Source organism: Lithobates pipiens, unplaced genomic scaffold (assembly GCF_037356315.1).
Source record: "Lithobates pipiens isolate NorthernLeopardFrog02 unplaced genomic scaffold, aLitPip1_a1.2 Scaffold_18, whole genome shotgun sequence".
Taxonomy (NCBI): Eukaryota; Metazoa; Chordata; class Amphibia; order Anura; family Ranidae; genus Lithobates; species Lithobates pipiens.
In genome coordinates, this window is record NW_027507758.1 from 393,376,483 (window position 1) to 393,391,057 (window position 14,575).

The window sequence follows — 14,575 nt, forward strand, 5'->3', positions numbered from 1 at the left end:
CAAAATGCGATGGCATTTTAGCACTGAGGCGCTCCTTTAATACATGTGCAGTCAGGGATTAAAAGCCAAGTTCACCTTTTAGAGCACATTATACCCATAATTCAGGTGTAAAGCGTAACATGCTCCAGACCTGCCACCCCCCCCCAGCCCCATGAGAGAAGGCAGAGGATCTTCTCACCACGCCCGCTGTTGAATTTTGAAACGCACTCTGCCCACATGGCCTCATCTTTTATTCAAAGCAATCTGTGAGTGAGAGAACTTTGTGGCTGGTGGCTTGTAGTTAGTCCTCCATGAACTGCAAGGTTGCTGATGAGCACTCGCGTTGATTATTTACAGCTTATAAACAGTCAGCCCCTTTCGGGAGGTAAGGGCTGAAAGCTGCAGGGCATGTTTGCAAAAGCCTGAGATTGCATCCCTGAAATATAATAAATGCACAATAATTTCCCTACAAAAATATATATAGTTACATAGTTACATAGTTAGTCAGGTTGAAAAAAGACACAAGTCCATCCAGTTCAACCTTAAAAACAAATAAATAAAATAAAAAATAATCGTACAATCCAGATACCCAATTTTATGCCCACAATTGATCCAGAGGAAGGCGAAAAAAAAACCCAGCAGAGCATGCTCCAATTTACTACAGCAGGGGAAAAAAATTCCTTCCTGATCCCCCAATAGGCGATCGGATTTTCCCTGGATCAACTTTACCTATGTTAGTACCTAGTTATATTATGTACCATCAGGAAAGTATCCAAGCCTTTCTTAAAGCAATCTACTGAACTGGCCAGAACCACCTCTGGTGGGAGTCTATTCCACATTTTCACTGCTCTAACTGTGAAGAAACCTTTCCGTACTTGAAGCTGAAATCTCTTTTCCTCTAGACGTAAAGAGTGCCCCCGTGTCCTCTGGGTTGACCGTACAGAGAACAACTCAACACCAAGTTCACTATATGGACCCCTAATATATTTGAACATGTTAATCATATCCCCCCTTAATCTCCTCTTCTCAAGAGTGAATAGATTTAGTTCCTCTAATCTCTCCTCATAGCTGAGTTCCTCCATGCCTCTTATCAGTTTGGTTGCCCTTCTCTGCACTTTCTCCAGTTCCCCGATATCCTTTTTGAGAACTGGTGCCCAAAACTGAACGGCATATTCCAGGTGAGGTCTTACTAATGATTTGAACAGGGGCAAAATTATATCTCTTTCTCTGGAATCCATACCTCTCTTAATACAAGAAAGGACTTTGCTCGCTTTGCAAACAGCAGCTTGGCATTGCATGTTGTTATTGAGCTTATGGTCTACCAAAACCCCCAGATCCTTCTCCACTATGGATTCCCCCAGTTGTACTCCCCCTAGCATGTATGATGCATGCATATTCTTAGGCCCCAAGTGCATAACTTTACATTTATCAACATTAAACCTCATCTGCCACATAGTCGCCCAATTAGACAGTGTATTGAGGTCGGCTTGTAAATTGGAGACATCCTGTAAAGACGTTATTCCACTGCATATCTTGGTGTCATCTGCAAAGACAGAAATATTACTTTTGATGCCAGACCCAATATCATTTATAAAGATGTTAAAAAGTAAGGGTCCCAACACTGAACCTTGGGGTACACCACTGATAACCTTAGACCATTCAGAGTAAGAGTCATTAACCACGACTCTTTGAATTCTGTCTTCTAGCCAATTTTCTATCCATTTACAAACTGATATTTCCAAACCTGTAGACTTTACCTTACACATGAGCCGTGTGTACGGAACTGTATCGAATGCTTTTGCAAAATCCAAGTATACCACGTCCACCGCCACCCCTCTGTCCAAGGTTTTACTTACCTCCTCATAAAAAGAAATCAGATTTGTCTGACAACTTCTGTCTTTCATGAATCCATGCTGTCTGTTGCTTAAAGTGTTTTTGTTCAGCAAGAACTCGTCGATGTGGTCTTTTATTAAACGCTCCAGTATCTTCCCAGCTATAGAAGTTAAGCTAACAGGTCTATAGTTACTTGGTAAAGACTTTGATCCCTTTTTAAATATAGGCACCACGTTCGCCCTGCGCCAATCCAGTGGGACTATTCCCGTCATTAATGAGTCCCTAAAAATTAGATACAATGGCTCTGAAATTACAGAGCTCAATTCTTTTAGGATCCGTGGGTGGATGCCATCAGGTCCAGGTGCTTTATCCACCTTTATTCTGTCTAAGTATTTCTGGACCATATCCCTTTTGAGCCATTGTGGATCATTTGGGGCTGTGTCACTACCACCCCCATTATGGACATGAGCTCCCCCATGCTCTTTTGTGTACACAGAGCTGAAGAAAGTGTTTAATAAATTAGCCTTCTCTTTGTCCCCAGTCACCCACTCTAGATTGTTTTGTAAAGGGCCTACATGCTCAGACTTGACCTTTTTACTATTAATATATTTGAAGAATTTTTTGGGGTTTGTCCTACTGTCTTTTGCAATCTGTCGTTCGTTTTGAATTTTTGCATCCTTGATTTCCTTTTTTCATATACTGTTAATTTCTTTGTAACATTTAAATGACACTAGTGATCCTTCATTTTTATATTTTTTAAAAGCTCTTCTTACAGTTTATAGCTTTTTTAACTTTGGCCGTGAGCCACATAGGTTTTGTTTTTAGCCTTTTAAACTTATTGCCCATGGGAATATACTTTGCAGTGAGGTCCCCAACAGTCTTTTTGAAGAATTCCCATTTCTGTTCTGTGCCCATTGAAGCGAATATTCTCTCCCAGTCTAAGTCCTGGAGAGTAGCCCTCATCCTTGGAAAATTAGCTCTCTTGAAGTTAAGTGTTTTTATCTTACCCGTATGTATTTCTTGTTTAGCGCTAACATCAAAGGAAATCATGTTATGATCACTGCTACCTAGGTGTTCCTTTATCTGGACATTAGTAATAAGCTCTGCATGGTTTGAGATTACCAGGTCCAACAGAGCTTCATTCCTAGTTGGGGCCTCAATAAACTGGACCATAAAATTGTCCTGTAATGTGTGCAGTTATTTTTTTCCCCAAACGGTGAACTTATGCTTTAAATAAACACTTACAATACAACAGAGAGGGGGGAGAAAAGCGACAAGTCTCTTTAAAGAATAATGGGATTTTAATTGAGACAAGGTCTATTGATAGGGTAGGCACATAAGACACCAATTTTTTTTAAAAAAGATATACATTTATTAATAGTATCAAAAACATATAAAAATTAAATATTCATAGCGTATTTGATGGACCATGAGACAATACATGACAATCGTAATCTGATGCGTTGATGAGCAGAACCAACATGTTTCGCATGATTGCTTCGTCAAGGTTTTGCATATACCACAGGTTTCATCTATATTACATAGAATAAACATATTAGTATAATAAAAATACATTGGTTGATATATCATCAAGAAAATGATTAAACTTCATTGTGGTCACATTATGTTAATACCTAATCAGTTGTTTAACAACATTTTTTTTTAGCTTTATAAATAAAACATTTCTTTTAAACATTTTTTAGTTTTTCCCACCCTTCGTTTGGCACTGCTTGGGGGCGTCCCATTTTGTTAGAGAGGAGCTGTGTCGGTCGGTGAATATAAGAGAGAAATAGGATTTTTTTGTACTCACTGTAAAATCCTTTTCTCTGTAAAACACCGAACGACACAGCTCCTCTCTGTAACAAAATGGGTTGTCAGCCATATCACTGGAGATTACTAGGCAAAGTTGTAACACAACACTTCAGAACTTTCAGTTTCACCCAGGGGGCGGTCCCTAGGCTACAACCCCCACAGCCTGCTCTAGCAGACTCAGTACGTCAACAAGCAGTATAGGGTAAAGAGAAAAAGGAGGGGTGGGTGCTGTGTCGGTCGGTGAATTACAGAGAAAAGTATTTTACAGTGAGTACAAAAAAAATCCTATTTTTATCTTATATTCACCAACCGACATCGCTCCTCTCTAACAAAACGGGACGTCCCCAAGCAGTGCCAAACGAGGGGTGGGAAAAATGGCGTAAAAACTTCATCCACCATGGCAAGTGGGAACTAGTGAAACTAAACCCACAAAAAAACAGCAGTGTGGGGAAAAACACAACGATATAACCGGGTATCCTCAACAGGAGCCATCCCCAAGACCGCAACATTGCGGAAGTAACGCAACAGTGCATAAACACAACAGTACTGCGTTTTTAAACCAGGAAAAACGAAGCTTGCATATTCAATTGCAACTACACGGCCGACTGCAAAACTTTGCGGCCAAAACAGGCATCAGCCGATGCACTGACATCTACCTTGTAGAACTTGGTAAAACGTATGGACAGACTACCAGGTCGCCGCCTGAGCGACCGACGATTGGTGTCGGAAGGCCCAAGACATTCCGATTGCCCTTGTACAGTGGGCCGTGACCGGAAAGGGGGGCACCTGCCCCTTCAAGGCGTAGGCTTGTACTACAATCTGTCTGATCCACCTGGAAATGGTGACCGACGAGACCGCTAAAACCCTTCTTTGGACCAGCCACTGAAACAAACAGTGAGTCTGACTTCCGAAAGGGAGCCGTGGAAGACAAATACACCTTCAGAGCCCTAACCATGTCGAGAGCGTGAAGGGCCACCTCTTTGGGGTGCTTCGGCTTAGAACAATGGTAATACAATGTCCTCATTGATATGAAAATCTGAGACCACCTTCGGTAGAAAAGATGGTTGAGGACAACACCACCTTATCCCTGTGGATGACCAGATAGGGCGACTTGCAAGATGAGGCCACCAATTCCAAAACCCTCCTGGCCGAGGTAATGGCCACTAGAAAGACCACTTTCTGGGAAAGAGTCAACAGGGGAATCTCCCTGATATTTTCAAACAGAGGTTTTTGAAGCGCCGACAACACCAGGTTCAAATCCCATGGGGGTAACGGTGGGACTACATGTCGTACCCCCTGAACAAAGGTACCCACTAAAGGAGTGTGATGCCAGGGGTCATTGAAAAGAAGACAGCCAGGGCTGAGATCTGCCCCTTGATGGTGCTCAATGACAATCTCTGGTCTACTCCTCACTGAAAAAAAAACAGCAGGATCCTTGCTATGGAAAAGGATGCCAACCATTCTCCTCACACATGGAGATATAAGCCTTCCAGGTACGACTTCCAGCATCTGTCGACTCAGATAGTCCGCCTGCCAGTTTTCCACTCCCGGGATGTAAATGGCCAAAAGGGCCAGAACGTGTCGCTTTGCCCACCGAAGTATGCGAGCAACCTTCCGAGCAGCGGCTGAGCTTCTTGTTGCCCTCTGGTGATTTATGTATGCCACCGCCGTGGCGTTGTCCGACTGAATCTTGACTGGACGCCCTCGAAGACTCACCGACCACGGGTGGAGACACAGCCTGATCGCTCTCAATTTGAGCAGATTTAATCGGCAACTCGGATTCTACCGTCGACCAGAGGCCCTGAGTTAACTGAACCCCCATCACTCCACCCCAGCCGAATAAACTGGCGTCCGTAGTGACCACCGTCCACTTCAGAGGAAGGAACGGTTTTCCGGACTGAATCACCGGGGACCTCAACCACCAGAGAGTCCCTGACTGGTTGGCTCACCTGGATCTGTTGATACAGGGACAACTGAGACTTGTCCCATTTTAACAAGATCTCCTTCTGCAGTACTCTGGTGTGGAACTGGGCGTAAGGTACTGCCTCGAAGGAGGCTAACATGAGTCCCAATACTCGCATGCAAAACCGGAGGGACGACCACTTGCGGTTCATCAGCAGTTTCACCGCGGACCTGAGAGTCTGCAATTTGTCTGAAGGGAGAAAACCTCTCGCTTCCCTGGAGTCCAACAGTAAACCTAGGTACTCCAGACGCTGGGTCGGGAAAATCACTGACTTCTTTAGGTTCAACAGCCACCCAAATTCTTGCAGGGTCTGCATGGTGATCGCCATATCCTCTTCTAATTCTGAGGCGGAAGATGCTCTCAGGAGGCGATCGTCCAGGTAGCCCACGATCACGATCCCACGTTGTCTCAGCAACGCCAATACTGGAGCCAATACCTTGGTAAAAACTCGGGGGGCTGATGCCAGACCAAAAGGAAGAGCCACAAATTGGTAATGGGCTTCCCCGACTGCAAAACGCAGAAACTTTTGATGCCAAAGGCATATGGGTATGTGCAGGTACGCATCCTGGATTTCCAAGGACGCCAGGGAGTACCCTTGATGGAGTGCAGCGACTACTGAGTGAACTGATTCCAACCTGAACCTCTGCACTTTTACAAAGCGATTGAGGGCTTTCAAGTCCAATATTGGACATACCCCTTCCTTCTTAGGAACCACAAACGGATTTGAGTAGAATACCTGGAAGCGTTCCGGCTCTGGAACAGGTACAATCACCCCTCGATTCAGAAAGTCCGTTACAGCCCCCAACAGGGCCTCCCGGCAAACCGGGGATACAGGTATGCTGGAGGGGAAGAATCCGTTTGGCGGCCAAGAGAGGAACTCTATCTTGTAGCCTGTGGAAATTCAATCACAGACTTATTGGTCGGATAACCGGGAGGACCACCGGGTTGCAAACTCCCGAAGGCGACACCCCACCCGAGACATGGGTGGGGACAAACCTTCATGCGGTAGCACTTTTGTTCGCAGGCTTGCGGTTCCAGGGACGTTTTTGACCGTCCGTGGGCGTCCTGTCGGGCTGGGGATGTTTTGTGGAAGCACCGGGCGGACGAAAAAGCCGCTTGTGAGCAGAAAAAGAGGGCCCTTGCCTGCGGCGTGGCTCCTAAGCTTTCCTGGCCTGTGAGAGTAGGGTACTCTTACCACCAGTGGCATTTTTAATAATGTCATCTAACGAGGCTCCAAAGAGCCGGTCACCAAGAAAAGGAAGATCCGTCAGGGCTTTCTTGGATGCCTGATCAGCAGACCAGCATTTTAGCCAAATCAGGTGCCTCAGCACCACAGCTGACACTGAAGCCCTGGATAACAGAGGGAGAGTATCCAGTGCTGCGTCACAGACGTACTCACGGGCGTGCACTAGTTGGTCTGCTAGTTCCACGCAGACAGGGGAGGCCCGCTGCTCTCCCAATTTGTAGTGCAAAAAAGTTTTGCCCACTCAGTTAGTGTCTGCGACACCAGTGCGGATGCCAGTACCGGTCGCACGGCTGACCCCACAAACGTAAACAAGGAACGAGCCACCGCCTCGGCCTTCCTGTCTGTGGGATCCTTGAATGGATAGGACCCAGACGGGGACTCATCCTCACTGTCTGAACGGTCCTGGTCAACGTCATCTAAGAAGACAGAGCAGGGGTCACCGGCCTCAGCAGGAGCTAAGTCTGCATCAGAGCTCTCCCCAGAGGACGGGAGGAGCTGCTTTTTAGCACCTTTCTTCCCACGTACCGCCACTATCTTGGCAACAAATGAATTGAGGACTGCCGGAAGGGTGTCCATATGGACCACGCAGTCCTCAGGTGACCCGGTTGCAATTGCCTGGATTTCGGGGGAAGAAACACCAGTTTCTGAAGCCATGCTGACCCTACCCTGTCTGCCACCCGAAGGGGACTTAGGACAGTGACAGTCCCACCCTCCTTGCTGCCGCTGACTGAGGGGCTCTAACCCGCTGGACTCACCACCCCGAGCAGTTCCGCACTGAATTACAGCAGTGCCCGTCGATCCCCAGCGCTCCCAGATACAGAGATAGCAAAACTGTGTTGTGGCCGGCCGGTCGCACGATCGGTGAGCGATCTGACACACGTGTTCAGAATCACAGGATAAAACTCCCAGCGCTCTGTGATGACCAAACAAGCTGAGGGCACAGGGGCTGCTGCTAGAGCACAAAAAACGCAGTCCGGCTAAAAGAAAATGTCCGCCAGTGTACTAATACAGAATCACTAGGAAAATGGCTGCTTGAAGCCAGAAGCATGTCTGACCCTTGCCCACATTTAAAATGGCCGCCGATCAGCGCCATGAGAGGCATAGAGAAAGCAAGGAATGCCCAGCTGCTCCACCCTGCCGAGACAGGGAGAGCTGTACTTACCAGTCCTGAAGAGCTGGAGGACATTCCATGGTAGTCAACTCCTGATCAGTACAGGGAAGACTACTGGCCCGGCATACTGTGACGCAGACATCAGTAGCCCTGTCATACGTATGCCCCGGAGCATAAAGCTCACCGACCACATCTGGAGCTGAGGTATGTCGTGGCCTGCCGAGCCGTAGCTGCGACCTGCACGCGCTCGATGGCTGGACTGGGGAGACTACAAGGATAAGTGAACCGGCCTGTCACCCAGCTGGCTGTTGATAGAAGATCACAGGATCATTCATCTTGCGCAAAAAGCCAAGTTTCTGCATCAAAAAAAAAACACGGACCTATGGGCCCACAGGGTTCCTAGGTGCATCTCCTTCACTAGGCAAAATAAAACTGAGTCTGCTAGGGCAGGCTGTGGGGGTTGTAGCCTAGGGACCAACCCCTGGGCGGAACTAAAAGTTCTGAAGTGTGTTACAACTTGGCCTAGTAATCTCCAGTGATAGGGCTGACAACCCATTTTGTTGTTACAGAGAGAAGCTGTGTCGGTCGGTGAATATAAGAGAAAATTAATATAATAAAATATATTATATAATATAATATAATAAAATATATTATATAATATAATATAATAAAATATATTATATAATAAATATATATATATATATATATATATATATATATATATATATATATATATATATATATATATATATATATATTTTTTTTTTTTTTTTTTTTTTTATTAATACAAAATATAAAGAAATAAAAATAAAAATATTGTAGATATACCTATAGCACTGGTGCTTAATACACCTCAAAGTCTAAGTTTAATATGATATTGAAGCTTAAAAAATAGGCAACTAATTTACCCTGCTATTGCTGTATCTGATAATGTAAAGCGATAATGTCTTTGTATTAAATAGGCAGAGTTAGTCTACTTAGATAGAATATGAGCCAATAGAAAATAAAACAAGACAAATAATAACATAGTACTATATACTATAAAGCAGACCAATAATCTAATGGTAGATAGCCATTTATATAGCCAATGCAAAAGCATAGGGCATAATAGCAATAACATGGCTGCTTATTAGTTACATTCCTAAATTAGACAACAACTAACCCATAGAGGCTCTCACCTGAGAACAGAACATGCAGATTAATCAGAATAGTAAGATGATGGAATAGCAGTTATTCCATCATTTTACTATTCTGATTAATCTGCATGTTCTGTTCTCAGGTAAGAGCCTCTATGGGTTAGTTGTTATCCAATTTAGGAATGTAACTAATAAGCAGCCATGTTATTGCTATTATGCCCTATGCTTTTGCATTGGCTATATAAATAGCCATCTACCATTAGATTATTGGTCTGCTTTATAAATAGTACTATGTTATTATTTGTGTTATTTTATTTTCTATTGGCCTATATTCTAAGTAGACTAACTCTGCCCATTTAATATAAAGACATTACAGATAAAGCAATAGCAGGGTAAATTAGTTGCCTATTTTTTAAGCTTAAAGCGGGATTCCACCCTAAAGTGGAACCTCCGCTGATCGGATCCCTCCCCCCCTCCGGTGTCACAATTGACACCTTTCCAGGGGGGAGGGGGGTGGAGATACCTGTCAAAGACAGGTATTTTCACCCACTTCCGGGCATAGACTCCCGTGGGAGTCTACGCCATTTCCTGCCCTGCCGCGCTGTCTGCTGGGACACACACGGGTCCCAGTGACAGCGCGGAGATTTCCTATTGCGCGGCCCGGCTCGCGCATGCGCAGTAGGGAACCGGGAAGTGAAGCCGATTCGCTTCACTTCCTGATTCCCTCACTTAGAATGGTGGCGACAGCAGCCGAGAGCCGAGCGATCGATCGGCCTCAGCATTGCTGGAACCCGGGACAGGTGAGTGTCCATTTATTAAAAGTCAGCAGCTGTAATATTTATAGCTGCTGGCTTTTAATATTTTTTTTGTTGGTGGAATCCCTCTTTAAATCACCATTGATATCAATATCATGTTAAACTTAGACTTTGAGGTGTATTAAGCACCAGTGCTAGAAGTATATCTACAATATATTTTTATTTATATTTCTTTATATTAAAAAAATAAATAATTATATATATATTTCATCTATCTCATTTATTATTTTTAGTCCACTCATTTGGACCACTAAAATAAAAACAAAATATATCCAGATATAAAAAATGTTTTTATACATATATACATATACACTAAAAAAAAAAAAAAATTAGTTATGAACACTACTATAGTATAATCTATTATTTTTTTTAGATTACTGTTGCAGTTTCCATTTTGTCGGACAGGCATGATCCAAACTCCCCTCTTGCAGCCCAACTGGGATCTGACCCCCTAGTGGGAACTGGGTGTGGTTATCGGCGTCACCTGTGATGTGGTGGCGCAATCAGACGCATATGGTTATTATTTATTTTAAGGACCAGGTAGGCACAATATGTATAAAATAACCGATTATGTTAATAACTAATGTGACCACAATGAAGTTTAATCATTTTCTTAATGATGCATCAACCAATGTATTTTATTATACTAATGATATGTTTATTCTATGTAATATAGATGAAATAGGTGGTATATGCAAAACCTTAACCAAGCAATCATGTGAAACATGTTGGTTTTGCTTGTCAACGCATCAGATTACGATTGTCAAGTATTGTCTCATGGTCCATCAAATACTCTTCATGTATTTTTATATGTTTTTGATATGATTAATAAATTTATATATTTTTAAAAAAATTGGTGTCTTAATGTGCCTACCCTATCAATAGACCTTGTCTCAATTAAAGTCCCATTATTCTTTAAAGAGACTTGTCACTTTTCTCCCCCCTCTTTTTTTTTTTAGCATTACCAGGGATCTGAGACAGTGTCTATTCTGGAAATGTTCAATCAATATTTATAGTACAATACAACAGAGTAGAAAAACCATACAAGTATCCATCAGTCAGCACATATCTAAATGATATACTTACACCTACAAATTCCACCTCCTCTTCACTGAAATGGTCTCTCTCTATCATCTTTTCTTTTTCATTAGAGTCCATCATAAAGTACGTACTAAGCTGTTAAAGTAGTCAAAGTAACACCCTAGGGATGGAAAGACAAATGAAAATCATTAGCATATCTTCACAAATGTACACAACCAATCATAGCTCAAAAACAGTCTTCCCACTATTTATTTTAACCACTCAAGGACCGCCGCATGGCAATGTACCGACGTCGGTGCAATGGCACCGACAGGCACAAGCACATGTACATGTACGTGCTCGCCTTTCAGCGGGTGGGGGTCACGATCGGACCCCCTCCCGCTGGATGCGGCGGTCCGTTTCGCTGCAGGAGCAATCCGGGATGAGGGGATGGCCGTTGGTTTCTGGCCATCCCCTCTCGATCGCTCCTGGCCAATGAGAAGCTTCCCCCGCTGTGTATAGTAAACACAGGCAGGGAGGAAGTGATGTCATTCTCCTCAGGCGGTCTTTTTGACCGGACTGCGAGGAGAACAGTGAAAGTAAGTGTGCACCAACACTACACTGACATGTAGGCACACAAAACGCCCCCCCCCCTCCCAGTCACAGTGTCACTGATTGCAGTGATCATTTATTTTCTGATCACTGCATTTAGTGTCAGTTATGACAGTAAAAACTGTCAGGGCAGTTAGTGTTAGGTCCAGGGTAGCCCCCTACCCCCCAATAAAGGTTTAACCCCGATTGCCCCTAGAGTTAACCCTTTCACCCCCTTTTTCCAGTGTCACTAAGCGATCGTTTTTCTGATCGCTGCATTAGTGTCGCTAGGTAGCTAGTTATTTTTTCAGGTTCACCGCCAGGTTTTTATAGCGCTAGGTACCCCAATATATTACCCAATAATGGTTTTAACCCCCTGATTGCCCCTAGTTAACCCTTTTACCAGTGATCACCGTATAAGTGTCACTGGTGACGCTGGTTAGTCAGTTAGTTATTTAGGTTCCCCGTCAGGTTTTTATATAGCGTCGGGGACCCCCATATACTACCTAATAAAAATTTGAACCCAGATTGCCCCTAGTTAACCCTTTCACCAGTGATCACCGTATAAGTGTTACGGGTGACTCTGGTTAGTTAGTTTGCTTTTTATAGCATCAGGGCACCCACCATTTATTACCCAATAAAGGTTTAACCCCCTGATCACCCGGCGGGTGATATCAATTAGGTTTTAGGGTCAGGGTCTGCGTCGCCCCAGGCAGCGCTAGGTTAGTGCCAGTACCGCTAACACCCATGCGCAAAGCATACACCTCCCGTAGTGGTATAGGATCTGAACAGATCAATATCTGATCAGATCTATACTAGTGTCCCCAGCAGTTTATGGTTCCAAAAAAAACGCATTGTTAGCAGGATCAGCCCAGATACCTGCTAGCACCTGCGTTTTGCCCCTCCGCCCAGCCCACCCAAGTGCAGTATCGATCGATCACTGTCACTTACAAAACACTAAACACATAACTGCAGCGATCGCAGAGTCAGGCCTGATCCCTGCGATCGCTAACAGTTTTTTTGGTAGCGTTTTATATTTAAACCCGAAAGGCAGTGCTTGGTTTTCCGGGTCCTGTACGTGGCTAGGCTCCCAAAAAGTCCCCCATATGTGGTATCACCATACTCGGGAGAAGCAGCAGAATTTATTTTGGGGTGTAATTTCACTAATGCCCATAGCATGTGTGAGCAATATATCATTTAGTGACAACTTTGAGCAAAAAAATAAATAAAATTGTAATATTCCTGCAACTTGTGGCAAAATATAAAATATTTCATGGACTCAACATGCCTCTCAGTAAATAGCTTGGGGTGTCTACTTTCCAAAATGGGGTCATTTGGGGGGGGTTTTGTGCTATTTTGGCATTTTATGGCCTTTGAAACTGTGATAGGTAGTGAGGAGTGAAATCAAAAATTTGCACCCTTAGAAATCCTGAAGGCAGTGATTATTTTTCGGGGTGCCGTACGCGGCTAAACTCCCAAAAAGTCCCACATATGTGGTATCCTCGTACTCAGGAGAAGCAGCAGAATATATTTTGGGGTGCAATTCCACATATAACTATGGCATGTGTGAGAAATATATAATTTAGTGACAACTTTTTGTAAACTTTTTTTTTTTTTGTGTCATTATTCAATCACTTGGGACAAAAAAAAAAAAATATTCAATGGGCTCAACATGCCCCTCAGCAATTTCCTTGGGGTGTCTACTTTCCAAAATGGGGTCATTTGGGGGGGGGGGGGGGTTGTACTGCCCTGCCATTTTAGCACCTCAAGAAATGATAGGCAGTCATAAATTGAAAGCTGTTTAAATTCCAGAAAATGTACTCTAGTTTGTAGACGCTATAACTTTTGCGCAAACCAATAAATATACGCTTATTCATATTTTTTTTTTTTACTAAAGACATGTGGCTGAATAAATTTTGCCCTAAATGTATGACTAAAATTGAGTTTATTCAATTTTTCTTATAACAAAAAGTAGAAAATATATTATTTTTTCCAAACTTTTCGTCTTTTTCCATTTATATCGTAAAAAATAAAAATCGTAGAGGCAATCAAATACCATCAAAAGAAAGCTCTATTTGTGGGAAGAAAAGGACACAAATTTTGTTTGGGTACAACATTGCATGGCCACGCAATTACCAGTTAAAGCAGTGCAGTGCGAAATTGTAAAAATACTTCTGGTCCTTAGGCTGATAATTGGTCCGGGGCTGAAGTGGTTAAAAAGAAATCCAGGTACCATATGGCATTTTACAGCTGATGGTTCTCCCGCAAGTGAATACCTAGAGGGGCTAAAGATGTTAGAAAATGAAAAAAACTAAACCCAAGAACTAAAAAATTATATATTGTTGCTTACCAATCCTTAGATGTTAACAAGTACAAAGCGCAAAACACTGGCTCTAAGTTAACGCAAAAAGGTTCATATTAATCCATATTACATAAGGCGAAAGGATAGGGTCCATAAACTCAGGGCTGCCACCAGGTAGAGATAGAAGCCAATTCCAGCCAAAACTGAGAATACCAGTGTAAAAGTTTAAAACTACTTTAAAGCGGAGGTCCACCCTAAAGTGGACCTTCCGCTCATCGGAACCCTCCCCCCTCCGGTGCCACAATCAGCACCTTTCAGGGGGGAGGGGGGTGCAGTTACCTGGATAATCCAGGTGCAGTTACCTGGATAATCCAGGTAACTGCACCCACTTCCGGGATAGCTCTCTGTGGAAAGGGGCGTAACTTACGCCCCTTTCAGCAAGTGCCCGCCCCTTCCCGCAAGTGCCCCGCTGCCTGCTGGGAAACACACAGATCCCAGAGGCAGCGGGGAGCGTCCTTATTGCGCAGCGCGATTCGCGCATGCTTAGTAGGGAACCGGGAAATGAAGCCGAAAGGCTCCATTTCCTGATTCCCATACCCAAGATGGCGGCGGCAGGACCCGACAGACGACCTAGAGATCGGCTTCGGGTGCCGACATCGCGGGCACGCTGGACAGGTAAGTGTCACTATTTTAAAAGTCAGCAGCTGCAGTATTTGTAGCTGCTGGCTTTAAAAAAAAAAAAAAAAAAAAAAAAACGCGGAGTCCCG

General features: G+C 43.8%; 2 protein-coding genes across 14 annotated transcripts in view; one reads left to right on the top strand and one right to left on the bottom strand.

The window, feature by feature from the left end:
* The window catches only part of LOC143989955 (uncharacterized), a 269,998-nt gene that overhangs the window by 228,778 nt on the left and 26,645 nt on the right, over positions 1-14,575 (top strand). The gene's annotated exons all lie outside the window — the stretch shown is intronic.
* Positions 1-14,575, bottom strand: part of LOC143989382 (E3 SUMO-protein ligase ZNF451-like) — a 77,519-nt gene that overhangs the window by 50,416 nt on the left and 12,528 nt on the right. For 5 of the 13 annotated variants that reach the window (XR_013277025.1, XR_013277024.1, XM_077489489.1 and 2 more), the window contains exons 2-3: positions 13,643-13,791; positions 10,982-11,096 (exon numbers count right to left, since the gene is read on the bottom strand). Coding sequence is in view for 11 of the 13 variants with exons in the window: in XM_077489489.1 (XP_077345615.1) it covers positions 10,982-11,056 (75 nt within the window). In the remaining 2 variants the exon portion in view is untranslated. Of the gene's footprint in view, positions 1-178; positions 1,169-1,402; positions 1,523-10,981; positions 11,097-13,642; positions 13,792-14,575 lie in introns of those variants that run through there. The other 8 variants (XM_077489493.1, XM_077489492.1, XM_077489491.1 and 5 more) reach the window with 8 other exon arrangements.